The 18435-nt window shown below is 35.0% G+C and overlaps 1 protein-coding gene across 2 annotated transcripts in view; it reads left to right on the top strand.

Moving 5' to 3' along the window:
- Nucleotides 1-18435, top strand: part of ABCD3 (ATP binding cassette subfamily D member 3) — a 79327-nt gene that overhangs the window by 17134 nt on the left and 43758 nt on the right. For both annotated transcript variants that reach the window (XM_075999870.1, XM_012790973.2), the window contains exons 2-4: nt 9358-9394; nt 12907-13005; nt 17403-17491. In XM_075999870.1, the coding sequence (XP_075855985.1) occupies nt 9358-9394; nt 12907-13005; nt 17403-17491 (225 nt within the window). The remainder of the gene's footprint in view (nt 1-9357; nt 9395-12906; nt 13006-17402; nt 17492-18435) is intronic.

Here is an 18435-nt window from a genome sequence, read left to right on the forward strand (position 1 = left end):
TTTTTACCCTCAATTCTGTGGGTGGTTGGGCAGTTCTGCTGGTTTTGGCTAGGTTGACTTGTGAGGCTATTGATCTTTTTTTTTTTTTTTCATTATTTCATTTTTGCCCCTTCTAGTAGTTTGGAAGTTATTCTCTTTCTTTTTTTCCTTTACTGGTTACCCTAGAAATTTTGACATGCATTTTACTTTTCAAATGTAAATGTTAATCATTAATACTTTATCATCCTCCCAAGCAGTAAAAGTACTTAAAACACTATCTCCATCTACTTTCCTACTGATTTATGTGCATTTATTGTGGTGTGATTTTTTTCCACTGTGTGAAATGTGTTAAACCTATTGCTTTTATGTTTAATTTCAATTGTATATTTTATTTTGTAGAAATTCCATTTGGTTCTTTCAGATCAGTGTTACTTTTATGACTTTCTCTTGGTAGGTATCTTTAAAAAAAAAAACTCTGTATTTTAAACAATACAGTCAGTATTGTTTTATAGGGTGTGTCTGGAAATGCCAGCATCCATATCTTTTTGGGTCTGTTTCTGTTTTATTTAAAATTAATTGTCAGAATAATTTTGAGGCGCTTAAAGTAAACGTACTCTCCTTTTAAGAGCAAAGTTTGTTTCTTTAGGTACCTAGGAGTAATGTCAGTCAGGGAGCAACTTAAACCAAGTTCCTTAAGAGCACATTTAAATTTTGTAGTACAGTATCTTAATAAACAAAAGCAAGACTCCTATTTCAAATTGTATGTTTTTATTTCCCAAAGGATTTACATTATTGTATTTGCACATCATTGTCATGTTAATGCCTTCCAAATCAACATCTCTACTCATGGACTTCAAATTTAAACTTTTTTTTTATTGAACAATTCCATATTCCTTCATACTGGCATGTGACATTAACATGTTTAATTATTGTTTCTGTGAATGCTTCTTTTACTGTTATTCTTTATTGTCAATGAAATCACTGTCCTTCAGTCACACAGTGTGAGACGTGGGGAAAAATACTTTGCCTTTCAGGGTATCAGTTTGGAGCTGATGGCTTCTAAAACTTCCTCTATACACAGTTCTGTGAGTTTGTGGTCTTCTCTCCCTCTCACTTCCATATTCATTTAGTTTCTAACTCCTGTCTATTCCTTCACCTGGTCATTTCTAGTAATTTTCCTGCTTCTTTCTTCCCATTCCCATACCCATTGCTTTTGTTCAGGTGTTCATCATCTCTGACCTAGGGAAAATCACTTGGGTGCCTACTATATTCTAGTAACTATCTTCCCCAGTCAGTTTTTTCCTCAGTCACAGACTGAGTGAATAATGTAATAATAATCACTAACATTTTTTGACTCTTTACCGCATGTCAGGCTCTATTATAAGCACTTTACATGTTCTAGCTAATGGTGTCATTATTTCCACTTTGCAAATGAGAAAATTAAGGTACAAACAGATTACATAATTTGCCAAAAGTCACAGGGCTAGCACACGGTAGAATTGGAATTCTAATCCAGGAAATCTCTCTCCAGAGCCATACTTTAAACTATTGGTCTACTATTATAACCAGCATTTGAGCATTTGTACAGATTTAGTCTGCCTCTAAAATGTATATGTGTTTTGGATACCATATTAGAAAGGACTGTTTTCCTTTCCCCTTGTATACTCTGACCTCTTAAGCAAACAGTTCTTTTGCTCATGATGTTCCCTGACGTGGAATATCATATCATTCTTTTTATCACCCCACCCTAAATCCTGTTAAATTTTTAAGCCTAAATTTAGATTTCACAATCTTTCTAGAATAAAGTTTTTACTTTTTACTCCCTTGGGTTAACATTAGTTGTTCTTGCCTTTCATAGCACCTTGCTTAGATCTTAATACTTTACTTTGATATTATATTTGCTTATCTGTATTTTTCTCTAGCTAGATTGTAAACTCATTGAGGGCAAGTATGATACCTGTTAATCTTTTAATCCTTTTGATATACCTGGAGATCCTGTAGGATATAGTAGGGGCTTGATAAAAGTTTATAGCTTCTACTTTCATATTTTTATTTCACAATGCTATTTCCTTAATTATTCTAAATTAGTGGGCTTTTAATTTTAAAAAAGTGGAATAAAAGGCAATTCACTTTCTTTGTGTCAGATAATTTGGTGTTAAAGGCCCTATATAATTTATTCCTGTCCACAACTGCCCATTTCTAACCTTTCTTTTCCTCACTACGTACCCAGCATATTTGTTGGCTTCCTCCCTTCTCTTTCCATCTTTTCACCATATTAGTGCTTCTGAGATGGTTTATAATTCCAGTGGATCAGACACCTCAGTGTTTGACATAATCACTCTATGATGCGGCTTTAACTTCTTTTGGGCATTTTCAAAAATGAAGATCCCTAAAAGATGAAATGTTGCCACCAACGAGGACATTTAGAAGAATGAGATTTAATCTATGAATTTAATCTATGAGATTTAATCTTTCAGTCTCAAAACTGTGCTGGTTAGGATAATAAATTACATGGTGAATCTGTTTTAGGTTCTCCAAGGAAATTCTCCAAGGAAAAACAAACGTTTTGGGTTAGTCCTTTTAGTTGTCATAAATGGCTCCCCAAGTGACTACTTACTGACTTAAATTTAGATGTAATTAGATACACATTGTTAGAAAACCTGCATCAGTATTAGTAAATGAGGATATTGTCATCAGGATTTGGCTTTTAAGATATTTCTACTCTTGGCTTCTGTTGTCTACTTCTAGATCTTTAACCTTATGATGATATAAAAATTATATTATGCTAATTGCAAAAAAATGTCAAGAATTTTTTTTTTCATTTTTTACTTTGTGTGTAAGTTTGTTTTTTTTAATCTGACCTTACTGAGTCAACAAGAGGTGTTTTTTTAAGCACTTCAGCTGTCAGTGATAAGTAACTTGTGTCCAAGTAAGGGTCTTTTAGTGTAGAATTCTGGTTATATTCAAAATTAGATAAAACGCCCGGGTTATTTAGAAAAATTCTAGGTACTAGGAGGAATGCAGTTATGGCAGTTACCTTTTTATAAAAAAGTAGATTCGAATGTAGCTGAACTTCTGAGCATTTATTTTGAAATGGTACCTTTAAAAAATTGCTTATCCAACGTGTTTCGTGAAGAACATTTCCTTGTGCTCTTCAGATTGCTTCTCGTAGGAAGCTGCTGTCTCATTCACTTGTTCTAGTTGGTTTGCTCTGGCAGGTTTCCCAGGTTCATATCTGGTCACTTAGATCTTTCCTCATTGTTCACAAACTCCAAAAGACTTGGCCTGACTCCCTTTTTAATTTTTTTTTTTTGAAAGGAAATTTACTAACATACTGAGTGAAACAAAATTTAGAAGGCAAACAAGGTAAAATTTCAGTACCTACCATGTGCCTGGCATAGTTGTAGGCATTGGTAGACATGAAGAAGACATGGCCCCTGTTGATGAGGGGACAGATTGCTGAGGGAACACACAGGGTAGCTAATACACACTGAGGGGAGAGAATGGACAGAGGAGGCTTCTAAAACAGGTTCACCATGTAATTTATTATCCTAACCAGCACAGTTTTGAGACTGAAAGGGTGTGCAGTTACTCATTATATCAGGGCAGCAGGTGTAAACAAGGACCAATCTGAGCAAACAGATACAGATGGTCACTTTATTCCAAGAAGATATATGTTGAGTTTTAAAGACAAGTAGAAATTAAATAGGTTGGTTGTTTTAAGCAGAAGGAATAGTATGTAAAGAAATAGTGAGGTGAGAGGGAGCTTAGTATTAGGTTAAAATGTGTCCAGTTGCCATTTTATAAGTGAGAAATAGTCAAATAATTGCAGTTTCACATAGTTTAACCTGATGTATTAAGGTAACTTGAGCACAAAGTATTTGTACTTAGGCAGGAGGGAATCTGAAAATGAGAACAGGGTCTAGATCATGAAGTTCTCTGAGTACCATACTATTGAATTTGGATTTTATTCTGAAAGTGATTATTCTTATATTTATTTTAAAATTTTTATTATAAAGTATTTATTTAATTTTAAATAGGCAGTACATTCTCATGGTCTAAAATTTTTTTAAAAAGCTGTTAGCGTAAAGTGAGAATTGTCTGTAGTTTTGTGTGCGTGCAATTGTTATTAGGTTTTGGTGTCAATGTTTTATTTGCAGCAAAAATGATGTGGAAGCTTTCTTCTTTTATCTATGCCCTGGAACAGTGAAAGCATTGGAATTATCTTTTTACTGAGGGTTTTGTAGAATTCCCCAGTAAATATTTTGGGTTTGGTGCTGTTTCTTAGGGAGTGCAGTGGGTAGAAGGTGGGTATCTGTTGGACAGTTTTCTCAATTTCTCAGTTTTTCAGTCTATTTAGGCTTTTTTGTTTCTGCTGGAGATCGGGTTTGAAAAATTCTATTTTTCTAGAAAATTATCTCTTTTATCCAGGTTTTCACATTTCTTTATATAAAGGTAAGACAGGCTGGGCACAGTGGCTCAGGCCTGTATGTAATCTTAGCACTCTGGGAGGGCAAGGCAGGAGAATGGCTTGATCTCAGGAGTTTGAGACCAGCCTGAGCAAGACCCTGTTTCTACTAAAAATAGAAAAAAATTAGCTGGGCATGGTGGTGCATAACTGTAGTTCCACTGCTTGGGATGCTGAGGCAAGAGGATCACTTGAGCCCAAGAGTTTGAGTTTGAGGTTGCTGTGAGCTAGCTGATGCCACAGCACTCTAGCCCAAGCAACAGAGTGAGACTCTGTCTTAAAAAAAAACACCAAAAAAGAAGTCTTTTTTTACAATTTTGTCTATTTTTGTGCTTATTTCTTTATTTTGATCTTAGGTTTTTGTACTGCTTTTCATTTTAAAACTAGATTATTTGAAGCCTTATTTCCCAAAGAACCAACTCTTGGTTGTTTATTGATTATTCTGCTTTCTCTTGTATTTATTGTTCCTTTTAAACTTTTGGTTGTATGCTTAAATTATGAATCTTTTTCTTTTTTATTGAAATAAATAAGGTTATGAGCATTACCTTAGTTGAATTCCACAGGATAGGTATTTTATGTACATATATGAGGTCTATGCATTTGTACAGTTATATATTTGTATGTGTTGTGTCCATGTGTGATTATATATGTGTAGAGTATATATATATATATATACACACATACCATATTTGATGTTGCTGTGGAAATGAATTGGAAGAGAATAGAGACTAATGATAAGGTAACTACATAGAAAGCATGTGAAACTATTATAATAGAGACAGAGGAAATATTTCAAGTATATGAAAAAATGCTTAACATCCCTAATAATCAGGGAAATGCAAATCAAAACTGCAATGAGATATTACCTTACACCTGTTTGGATGGCTATTATCAAAAAGACAAAAGCGAAGATGTGGAGAAAAGGAATCTCTTGTATACTGTTGGTGGGAATATAAATTAGTATGACCATTATGGAAAACAGTGTGGAGAGTTCTGAAAAATATTAAAAATAGAACTATCATATGATCATTCAGTCCTACCTCAATTATACATCCAAAGGAAAAGAGATACCATATAAATTGGTATCTCAAAGATATATCTGCACTTTCATGTTCATTGCAGCATTATTCACAATAGTCAGAATGTAGAATCGACTTACGTGTCCATGGATGGATGAATGGATAAAGAAAATGTGGCATGTACAATGGAATATATTCAGTCTTTAAAAATAAGCAAATCCTGTCATTTGCAACAACATGGATGAACCTGGAGGATATTATGCTAAGTTAAATAAGCAAGACACAAAAAGACAAATAATGCATGATTTCACATGTAGAATCTAAAAAAGTCTAATTTAGAAAAGCAGAGAGTAGAATGTGGCTTGCCAGGGGCAGGGGATTAGGGAAAATCAGGAAATATTGGTCAAAGGATACTAATGTCATGCAAGATGAATAAGTTGTGACAATCTCATGAAAGTGACTATAGTTTGCTAGTGGTAATTATTTTACAATACATATGTTTATTAAAAGAAAATCTTAAAAATTAAAATACTCAATAAAAATGTCCTAACACTGCTAATAAACATTATAAGCTGGTATTTAGAGACAGAAACAGGGATCCATACAATACAACTGCTCACAAAAATAAATATACTTTTAAGTTTGGCACATGTATACATCTGAATAGGTATACACATATACCTATATGCATACATAGATACTCACACCCATCAATGGGCCACATGATCATTCAGCTCTCCCATCACTTTTCTGTCTTCAAGCTTCCATGAGATACCTTGTTCAGAGCTCACCATGACATCTTATAAAGGCCCTCACTTGGCCTGAACACATGATCTACATGCAAGTCCTATTTTCTTTGATCAGTCTACAGCAGTGAAAATAGTACATTACTCTATTGCTCTGTCATTTTCATAATTTCAAACCAAAGTTTCTTTGAAAGATTTCTGTTTCTCAAAAATTCTATGAAAGCACCTTTCCCCTGTAATTGACTATTAAAAATTTTAATGACAAAAAAATTGAGTATGAGTACAAAAAGTTGAAATAGATGATTTTCTTAGTTTTACACGAATACACCTCAACCTAATGCAAGTATTAATGCAGCATATTTATTTATCATGTACATGATCTCTAGATGACCAGTTAGCAACCATTCCAACACAAATACTGGCACCAAAATCTGTCATAGTATGGTACCTATTCAGATAACCCAGAATGTGCTTATACTAATATGTTTATAATTTATCACCCAAATGAAAACACAAAGTTAGAAACTTCTCATAGAACTTTAAGACTGTAAAGACTATATCTTCAGACCCACTGTCCCTAGGTCCTAGATATACTGTTCAAAGCCACCTCATTCAAAACCATGACGTCAACTATCACCTTTTCTCTGATGACTTCCTAAATCTCTAGCTTCCTCCTCTTTCCTGAGCTCCTAACTTGAATATATGATTTTTAATAAGGCATCTATCTGTACCTGGATTTAATGAGAACATTTTAAACTCGTCTTGTCTATGTCTGAACTTACCTTTCCACCCCAATCTATTCTTCCATTTTCTTTACCAGACTTAAGCCCTAACTCAATGAATGTATCTTTATCTACCAGCTACCCAAACGACAAACCTGGGAGTTATTCTTAGATAATTCTTCCTTTCTCATACCCTTCATTTCCAATATCTCTCTGTGCTCTTCTTTCCCTCTCTAATGCTATAATTTTAATGCAGGCCATCAAAATTTCTCATGTGACAAATCTCCATGTTGTTTTCTACAATGGCCTTACTATTAATAATTTATATTCCCACCAACAGTGTACAAGAGTGTCCTTTCCTCCACATCCTTGTTAACACTTTCCTTTTGTCTTTTTGATAATCTCACAATATCTCAGAGATGTACCACCCAGATTCCCCTTTAAAGAAGGGCTTACTACCCAGCTGTGAGGAATGCGGAATTCAGGCAGCCCCTTCTGCACCATGTCTTAGGGTTAACCTCAGCTGTTGAGAGCCCCCATCACAAATTCCCTGAGGCAGCATGCAGTTGCAGACACAGCATGACAGGTATAAAGACCTGCCATTGCATACTTTTAGTTCTTTGAGATATCTCCATACTACTTTCCATATAGGTTGTACTAGTTTGCAGTCCCACCAGCAGTCTATGAGTGTTCCTGTCTCTTTGCATCTATGCCAACATTTGTTGTTGGGGGACTTTTTGATAAAAACCATTCTCACTGGAGTTAAGTGATAATCTCATTGCAGTTTTGATTTGCATTTCCCTGATGATTAGAGATATTGAGCATTTTTTCATATGTTTGTCGGTCATTAATTTGAAGTTTCTGTTCATGTCTTTTGCCCACTTTTTAATGAGATTGTGTGATTTTTTTTCTTGTTGATTTGCTTGAGTTCTTTATAGATTCTAGTTGTCAGCCCTTTATCAGATGTATAGCATGCAGATATTTTTCTCTCGTTCTGTAGCTTGTCTGTTTTCTCTAATGGTTGTTTCCTTGGCTGTGTAGAAGCTTTTTAATTTGATCAGGACCCATTTATTTATTTTTGTTGTTGCTGTGATTGCTTTGGTGGTTTTCTTCATAAATTCTTTGCCTAGGCTGATGTCTATAAGAGTTTTTGTAATACTTTCTTCTAGAGTTCTTGTGGTTTCTTCTTGCCTTAAGTTTAAGTCCGTTATCCATCATGAGTTGATTTTTGTGAGAGGTGAGAGGTGCAGATCCTGTTTCAGTCTCCTGCATGTGGCTATTCAATTTTCTAAGCACTGTTTATTGAATAGGGATTCTTTTCCCCACTGTATGTTTTTGTCTGCTTCGTCAAAGAGCGGATGGCAATATGAGGTGGTTTTATATTTGGGTTCTCTCTTCTGATCCATTGGTCTGTGTCTCTGTTCTTGTGTCAATCCCATGCTGTTTTGGTTATTATAGCCTTGTAGTATAGTTTGAAGTCTGGTAAATTGATGCCCCACAGACCACTCTGATAGACAGTACTTGCTTTAGAACTTTCTCTCTGGTTGGCTGAAATTTTGTTGGGACTTCATCACAGTTTAAGTTCTACTCAAACTTGCTTTCACTGCCTTCCATTCACAGATGTTGGTCCCTAATAAACATTTTGTACCCCAAATACCATAATCAACTGAACTTTGAAGAAACCAATCTGCAATAGCTTCTGATCTTGTAGGAACTAGTTTACTGGTAAAAAAAAAAAAAAAAAAAAAAAAAACATAAAACAAGACATTAAAAATATAAAAGCACAGGGTGTCATGCTAATGTGTTATATTAATAAAAAGGATCTAAGCCTGGGTAATTGTATTGTGTAGAGAAGTAGCCTGGATCAGTAGTAGAGTATGAACCTTAGGCATGCTACTTACTCTTTCCAGGCTAGTTTCCTCATTTGTAGTATGGGAATGACACATGTTCTCTCATCCTTTAGGAGACTAACCTGGGATTGCTCCCATGGTTAGGGAAAGATTTCCAGTAGTAAGGAGGAGGGCCAAATGCACAAGCATTTTTCAAGCCTCTGTCTGCATCAGTTTGCTAACATCCCATTGACCAAAGCAGTTCATGTGGCCAAGCTGTGATTCAAGGATGGAGAGGTAGACTTACACTTATGTAGGTGTATTTATCCACATATATATGTATTAAAAAAAATTACCAAACACAATGTCTGTTATGTAATAGTAGTAAACATTTATTCAGCACTTCCTGTAAATAATGCTTAGTAAGAGGCAGCTGCACTATTATTAGTTAACATGTTCTATCTCAGTATAATATGAAAAAGAAGAAGCCAATTTGGAGAATTTGGTATTTTTTCTTTGACATCTTAAAATGATTTTAATAATGATAACACTTTGCAAATAAAGTAAAGCTCTCTGTCTTTTTTCCCTCTGCAGTAAGAAAAGTGGAAAACCACCATTACAGAACAATGAGGTAAAATTTTAAATTATTTACTCTTTGGGATTTCATTTTTATTTTATTTTACTTTGTTGTATAATTTTGAATTAGGATAAAATTATAGAGTTTTATAATTAGAAGAGAACTTAAAAGTATCATCTCCAATCTGCTACATATTATAGGAATTCTTTCTGAGATAGGAATCCTGACAGGTGTCTTCTAGTATTTACTGTTCATTTGATGGAAAGTACTACTGCAGGCTAGGAGCGATGGCTCATGCCTGTAATCCTAGCACTCTGGAAGGCCGAGGTGGGAGGATCGCTTGAGCTCAGGAGTTCAAGACCAGCCTGAGCAAGAACGAGATCCTGTCTTTACTAAAAATAGAAAAATTAGCTGAGCATGGTAGTACACGCCTATAGTCCCAGCTACTTGGGAGGCTGAGGCAGGAGGATCGCTTGAGCCCAGGAGTTTGAGGTTGCTGTGAGCTGGGCTGAGACCATGGCACTCTAGCCCAGGTGACAGAGCAAAACTCTGTCTCAAAGAAAAGAAAAGAAAGTACTATTCCAGGAGGCAGCCATAATTGTATTACTAATAGTTCTAGCTCATGAGGAGATTAATTTCCCCACCTCTAGCTTCTTAGTGATTGACTCTATGCTGCCTTTTGTAGCAACACAGGACAAGTCTGTCTTTTCTAGTAGACCCTAATATATTTGAAGATAGTTGTATTTTCTGATTCTTTATTTTCTACCTTAAGCCACATTCATTCTTCAAATGTTTCTTATGTGACTTATTTTCTGATTCTTTTTGAATTCTGTATACATCCTTGGGAGCTATCCTAGGTTATGTAGATATTGTGCTTAGAATAGAATGTAGCTGTCCAGATGTAGTCTGACAGCATGGAAAATATCAGCGTTATTACATTCCTTGATAGGAAAACCATATTGTTAAAATTCAGCCTAAAATTGCTTTTACTTCTTTTGCCATAACTATTGTTTACATTAAGTGGACTTTATGATAAATTATAACTTTCAGATGTCTTTCTGATGAACAGCTCTGTTGACAGATCCCCTACATTTTGTATTTGTCAGTTGATTTCTTTTTTAATAATAGCTTTATTGATATAATTCGTATACATAAAATTCATCTGTTTTAAGTGTATTAATTGGGTAGTTATTCCCAGAGTTCCACTGCTATCACACAACTAATTTAAAAAATTTTCATCATTCCCTCGTCCTCCAATCCCACACCCATTAGCAGTTACTCTTCATTACCCTCTTCCCCCAACCCTGATAACCACTAATTTACTTTCTATCTCCATTGATTTGCCTGTTCTGAACATTTTATATAAATAGAATCATGCAATATGTGAGCTTTTATGTCTAGCTTCTCTCACTTAGCACAATGTTTTTAAAAGGCTCATCATGTTGTTGCTATATCAGTATTCCATTCCTCTCCATTGTTTGCTATAGATAATTTCTTTAGAGCAGCTAGAAATAGGTAGTCCTCTGTTTAAGTCAGAAGATAGCTATTTCACCTCAGAATGATTCTACTTAAGGTTCAAGCTAGGAATGGAGCAGGGTGTTGACTATAGGGGGGATGAAGTTAAAAAGGGGCTGTGGCAGGAGGAAAAACTTGAGAGTAGAAGTTTAACTTTTCTTAAGGTAGTTGATGTGTATTGCCTTCCCTTTATTCTTTTCAGCATATGTTTTCTCAGTTTGGGAGAACTAAAAGCGGAGGTTTATGTTGAAAGGAGTAAGGTTTAGGTTGAGGAGAATAGGCTAGCTCAACTAAATAGACTACGAGTAGGGCTTTTTTTGGTCTGTTTTGTTACTGGTGTGTCCTTACTATTTGGAACAGTGCCTTGGATCAAGTAAATGTTGAATGAATGAATGCATGCATGTATGAATGAAGTATATGGGCCTATATGTAGATCAGTAGGATGAGGTTTGCAACTTTTCTCTGAAAGATCGGAAATCCTGAGACTCTGTTCCAACAGTTACAGGATAGGCTGATTCTTACCCAGTTCTCTTGTAATCTTTTAATCTAATCCTGTACACAGTGCTTTTGGATTTCCTTTCTTTCTATAATTCTGTACTACACTCAGTGCCTATTTATCAGGAGTATATATAAAGCACTTAACACAGTGTCTGACACATAGGTGGTAGTTTATTATTATTCTAATTCAGTACTCAAATTATTCACTTGATGTTCAAGTTAGATAGTAATTTAATTATAACATACTTATATCTAACTATTAGAATTACTATACCATGGATATTTGTTTGTCGGGAGTACAGTAGATAAGTGAGCTGTGATTGTGAGAACTGGGGAAAAGGGTTAGTTAGGAGAGGGGGCTTTCTGTCAAATGTCAAATGTCTTGCTTTTTCCAAGAAATTTCTTCTGACTGTTCTTCCAAACAACCCAAGGATAATAAAGTGAATAGCCTTTATTATAGGCTATTCATGTCACTTACTTATCTTTGTCAATAGTTTTGTACTTACATTTTTATGGGTCAAGTGAAAGTGAAAAAAATCTATGTGGGAAATAAAATTATTTTAAATCCCTCTACACTAACAAATTCAATCCTTACTGTAGCCTCAAGGGCACTGTCCTTTATAGGCCATGCCTACCTTTTCAGCTTCTCTCATTCTTGTTCCCTTTGCTCTAATAATACTTTCATCTTGCTGTAAAGTGTACACACTAATTTTATTTCCAACACTGAATTTTCATTTTTATGCTTTTTGTGCTTGTGCTTTACTCCCTTACCCTCCACCCCCACCCCCTAGGCAGATAATCATCTTGTGGCTTCACTTTATGTCTCAGCCAGCCTTAATGTCAAGAAGCCTTTCTGGTTATCCTGTCTGAACTGTTATTTTTGTTTCTCCTGGCCCTGCCTAATCCATCTGTAGTAATTTATTTATTGGTGTGTTTTATCTGTGTTTTCCCTGCTAAAATGTGAGCTGCATGAGTGAAGGAACCTTGTCTGTCTTTGAATTTTATGAGGAAGAGAAAATGAGTGGCAGATTGTGTATTGGAAATGTTAAATGATAAATCTAGGGATCTAAAAGTTCCTGTAGTTGATATCAGGGAAAATCCTGCAGAGGATTTTTTTTTTTTAAAGTCTGCTGTTAATTAGGAAGTAGATAATAAAAAAATCAATAAATACTTGACCATTTCTTAGCTGAGCTCATCTACTACTACTATCCCTTGCTCACACCTCTGGATTGGCTGTTTTGTGGTTCCTCAAGCACATTGAATAGGCTTTCATTTTGGCATTTTGTAGTTACTGTTTCTTCTGCTTACAGTGTTCTTCTCCCAGACATTCATGTGGCTCTAGAACTTCTCACTTCCTTATCCAGTTTTTAGATAGCATCATTTTTTTGAAAGCATGTTTGAATATGAGGGGCAGTGCAAATCTCTCTAAATTCAGTGTCCGTCCTCATAGTTGTTTATATTGACTTGGATGAGGCATGGTTCTTCAATTTTTTTATACATTTGTTGTAGCTATTTTAAAACAGCTGTTTTGTTTTGTTTTGTTTTTAATATAGAAAGAGGGGAAAAAAGAGAGAGCTGTGGTGGACAAGGTGTTTTTATCAAGGCTCACACAGATTCTGAAAATCATGGTCCCTAGGACATTTTGTAAAGAGGTAAGTCTTAGGAAATTATAATATTAAGTGTTCAACTTTTGAGGTTATGTGAGATCAGAACAAATGTTCTGTGTAGGTAAAGACGACTACTAAATTTTTGTCTTTAAATCATCACCCGTCAAAAATCATCTCTCATGTAAGTACTCTTGTTCAGTGCCAGTTTTTAAAATAGTTTTCTCTTGATTATGAAGTATTATTTCATTCTGTTTTGTGTGAAATGCTAGACTACTGTGGTGCAGCCACCCTAAATTGTGTGGCTTTATTATAGTTAGGTACTGTAAGTAAAAACAAGATTAAATTTAAAAAGACAAACCTTTTTATTAATTGCGATGGTAACAAAATCACATTGTTGTGGAATGTTTAAAGGTTGCTTCTTCATATTTTATTAAATGTTTTTATTTATTTATTTTTTATTTATTTTTTTTTAGGGGGGGCCAAACCACGTGGCTTTATTATACACTCGTGGACGAGGTTCTGGGGCCCCAAGAGCGGGGGCCCCAGAAGTCGCCCTATTAAATGTTTTTAATATACCTGGAATAATATCTGAATCCATCAAGTTATTTCAGGAAGTGAGCTGGTTATAGGAATAAAGTCTTATTCTTTTCTTTGCCCTTTTATCTAGATTATTTTTATTGTTATTCGAAAAATATTTTTAATGATTGTTAAAACAATACTGTGATCTCCATCTCTAATCCCCTCAGCATTTTCCTGTTCTATAAATAGAAATGCTATCACCTTTGACTCCTCCACTTCCCCATGCCTCACCATTTAGCCACTGGAATCTGCTAATTTTTTGTATTCTTACCTGGATATTCAGTATTCTTTTATTAGCCTTACTCCCAGGATCTCTTCTTAAAATATTTTCTGCCAAATTTATCTTCTTAAAGCATAATGTTTTTCATTGGTCAAATTTTAAAAGCATTAGCCCTATAATCTAGGAATAACAAGAATGGATAAGATATTCCAAAAGCAAAACTCAGAGAGATCTTCCATTTTTCCCTCATTCTCTTTTCCCTCACTTTGGCATCATGTCTTGTTGATTCCACCCTTAAGAAACTCTAAAAAAATAATGTAGTAACACTTGGTTTTTCCTAATTAGACATAAGTAGTAAATATTTCTTGAAGAATGCATTGAAAAATGCAGCTAGATTTATTTTTTCTTTTTGGCTCCTAACAACCTTTTACTCATTGTGGTGTGTAGTTTTCTTGTATGTGAGCATAAAAATGGGACCACACACTTTTAAGATCTGCTCTTTTCCTTATATTTTAAATGTTCTTTCCAACTATCCTTGAGTTTCTCATAAATTAGTCTCTCCCTTTATATTCCTGCTGTTCTCACTGTATTTTACCTGGATTATTGTCATCTCTTAATTGGTCTTTTTGCTGCTTCTCCTTTTCTGATTAGTCTTCTTTCTAAAACCCCAATTAAAACATTTGGCTTCCTTTTTCTTGTAGGGTAAATCACAACCTGACTTTGACCTTCCTTTCAATATCATATGCTTAGAAGATTCTTTACTATTTTATGATCAAGCCCTATGCTCTTAGGCTTTCATTTGTTCACAACATCATGTCTGTGACATCTTGTCCCTCCCACCTACAAAAATGAGTACGTTTTTTTAAAAAAATAGCTTAACTCTCATTATGTTCTTTGTAAAGCTTTCCTGTGACTCTTAGGTATGACTAATTGTTATTTCATTTCTACAACCTACCTGGCTTTGAAGAATCCTTATTTAAATAAAAGCTTCTCTAGAAAGATTCATGTATTACCCACCCAATCAGTTAACAGCTTAATGCTCATTTTAACTGTTACATGAGTTTGATGTAAAATATAAAATGAATATGAGACATTGAATAGATCTCAGGGAGTCAAATGAAGCTTACTTGGCCAACCTCTCATTTTGTCGGGCTAACTGTGTCTCTGAGTCATTTTATGAACCATCTTGCAGGGATATAAAAATCCAAGTTTAACCCTAGTTGAAGAAAATGAAAAATTCAAATAGAAATCACAGATGATGAGAGGTAAAGATAGAGGGATTAATTGATGTATGAAATAAAGAAATGGAAATACATGTATTATATGAATACACATATTCATATAGTATGTGGAAGTTTGTATATATCATAAGGTAAGGGGCTGCCTAAATCACTGCAAATCTTTGGTCTGACGTATTGCATGAACACATTAATAATGGAGTTAGTGGTGATTCTAAGGACATTGTTCATATAATGGCATTTCAGAACTATCAGTAATCAAAGTTTGCCAGATTTTTTTTTTTTTATTTCGGCATATTATGGGGGTACAGATTTTAAGGTTTCAATAAATGCCCATTTCCCCCCCTCCCCCCAAAAGTCTGAGTCTCCATCATGACCATCCCCCAGATGGTGCACATCTCACTCATTATGTATGTATATACCTGCCCCCCTCCCCCCTCCCCCCTCCCACCTGCAAGTTTGCTGGATTTTGCTAAAGTGAGATAAGTAAACTTGGTACTTCTTTTAAAGAAAAATTAAGCCAAGAATATAAAATAAGGAAAAAATAATTGTCTAATGTTACTTTTATACCTGAATGGTTAATTTAGGATTGAGATTGTATTAAAGTCTGAATTAAAAGCTGGCATTGGGGCCGGGCGCTGTGGCTCACGCCTGTAATCCTAGCTCTTGGGAGGCCGAGGCGGGCGGATTGCTCAAGGTCAGGAGTTCGAAACCAGCCTGAGCAAGAGCGAGACCCCGTCTCTACTATAAATAGAAAGAAATTAATTGGCCAACTGATATATATATAAAAAAAAATTAGCCGGGCATGGTGGCACATGCCTGTAGTCCCAGCTACCCGGGAGGCTGAGGCAGAAGGATCACTCGAGCCCAGGAGTTTGAGGTTGCTGTGAGCTAGGCTGACGCCACGGCACTCACTCTAGCCTGGGCAACAAAGCGAGACTCTGTCTCAAAAAAAAAAAAAAAAAAAAAAAAAGCTGGCATTAAAGGTAAAGTGACATCTACAGATAGCATTTATTAAAGTCAATAGGTTCTTTTATTGTCAGTTCAGTACCTAACTTTGAGATTATGGGGTAGAGTAGGAGGATAGTGTCTTGCCTTGTCTGGCAAATATTGGGGTAGCAGATGTCATAGCTCAATTGCCCAGACTTTCTTTAACATTGTTTTCTTATAGCTTTATTTATTACTTCTATGCTTATGACTTCCTGCCTTGTCTTTCACATAAAGGGCTATATTTCTAGTATCTTCACCTTTTTTAAAAACAGCGTTTGTTTTGCAAAAGTTATGTAATAGATGCAGTTGTCCCTTCAGTAACTGTGAAACTGAATGCATTATCCAGCAAATGTCTGCCCCCTCCCCATCCCTGTATGCCCTCTTCCCTGACTTTAGCTTCTATGTTACTTTCTTATTCTTCCACTTAAAAGGTTTAAGGTCAGCTTTGCATATGCATATGTGTGTGGGGATCAGGGATGGCAGGATTCTCACCTCACAGAGAGGTCACCTAGTCACCTAGCCTGTCAACTCTCCCCTGCTTCATGATCCATCTTGCACACAGCATTGCTTAAGTAACGTGCTCTAAACATCACTTTTTGTTTTACCTAGAATCTTGTAATAATTTTATATTGTGTAAACTCTGCTGGATATGCAGTACCATACATACTTAATATGGTTTTAATGCCGTTTATTCCATTAAATCCTTTACCTTTTTTTACCCTTAATCCTCATTCTCACCTTTGTTTTACTTGGTTTCTTTAACATATTTCTAATGTCCTAACCACCTTTTGCTACTCCAAACCTTCCCTTCCTACCACTTACCACATGAAGTGATACAAATATGATTTCCTAAATTTATCTGTTTAGTTGTCTATTTTTTGTTTAATGTGTAAATCTTGCCTTCATAACAAAATTGAAAGCCCTGTGAAATCTGGGGCTCTATTAGAGATTTTTTTAAAACAAATTTATTAAATATATTCTACTTACACAAAATTTTAGGGTTCAATATTTGTTGTTAAACAGTATATTGACAGTTACTGTCATTTTTCTTTGTTAAAGTTGTATATTAAAAATACAGACAACACAATACATGGTGATCCAGGTGATCTGAATTGTACTCCTAGCTTCTGTCCTTGACTAGTTATATAAAAGCAAGTCATTTGACCTTGCTAGGATTCACTTTTCAATTCTGGAAGAGAGAGATTAAATGATCTATAAGGCTCTTACCATTTCTGTAATATTTTTGAGTTCCTTTAAAACTATTTTAAAAAATTGAACATAAGGAAAATGTCTGCCAACTGTGTTAAAGCTAGAGAAAGCTTTGACTTTGGAAACCAAAAATCTTTACTAAGGTAATGTTTCTTTTAATTTTCTAAAATGCATTTATTTAATTTACTATATGTGGTTTATTTCAGACAGGTTACTTAATACTTATTGCTGTTATGCTAGTGTCTCGAACATACTGTGATGTTTGGATGATTCAAAATGGAACACTCATTGAAAGGTACTTTTCTATTTACCTTCCTCCTATATGTATGACATACTAATTTGCCTCATATTTAAGCATTTTCTTTATAAGCAAGAAATAGATTCTAAATTAGGTAAAAGATGCTTAAGTCAAATCGTGTGATTGTTCATTTATTGTTTCCCATATGCCAGGCAATGTGCTACACCATGAGAGGGATTTTATATAACAGTGAACAGGAGAAACTGTACCTGCCTTGCTGAACTGGCAGTTTATAGAGGGGTAGAGACAATTAGACAGAAAATTAAAATGCAATATAATAAGTACTTTAATGAGGATTTTAAAAAGCCATCAAGTTGTATATCAAATTAATGAGATAATGTGGAGAAAAATATCAAAGCATTTCAAAGAATCACATTGAGCATGTTTATTAGAAGGAAAAACATTCTTAGATATTTCTTTTTGTGTCTGAAGTTATTTTACTGTAGTTTTTCTACACATATTATTAATGTAAATGATAATTTTGAATATAAAAACTTCAAAAGTGTCAGTTGGGATATCTTGGGTTGTATCCATTTACCATTTCTGTTAATAAAGAATTTTATTGTTTTATTTTATTTTAGTTTTTATTTTTATTATTTTTTTGAGATAGTCTTGCTCTGTTACCAGGGCTACCATGCTGTGGTGTCAGCCTAGCTCACTGCAACCTCAAACTCCTGGGCTCAAGTGATCCTTCTGCCTCAGCCTCTCAAATAGCTGGGACTACAGGCACACCCCCCAACACTGGGCTAATTTTTTCTGTTGTTATTAGAAACGGGGTCTCACTCTTGCTTAGGCTGATCTCGAACTCCCGACCTCAAGTGATCCAGCCACTGTGCCCAACCTAAGAATTTATTTTTATGATCCCAATTTGAATGTCAGAGTTAAACAGATTTTTTTGAAATTCTCTTTCCTAGTAATGCAGGAGTACTTCAAAAGTAATC

Source organism: Microcebus murinus, chromosome 2, assembly GCF_040939455.1.
Source record: "Microcebus murinus isolate Inina chromosome 2, M.murinus_Inina_mat1.0, whole genome shotgun sequence".
Taxonomy (NCBI): Eukaryota; Metazoa; Chordata; class Mammalia; order Primates; family Cheirogaleidae; genus Microcebus; species Microcebus murinus.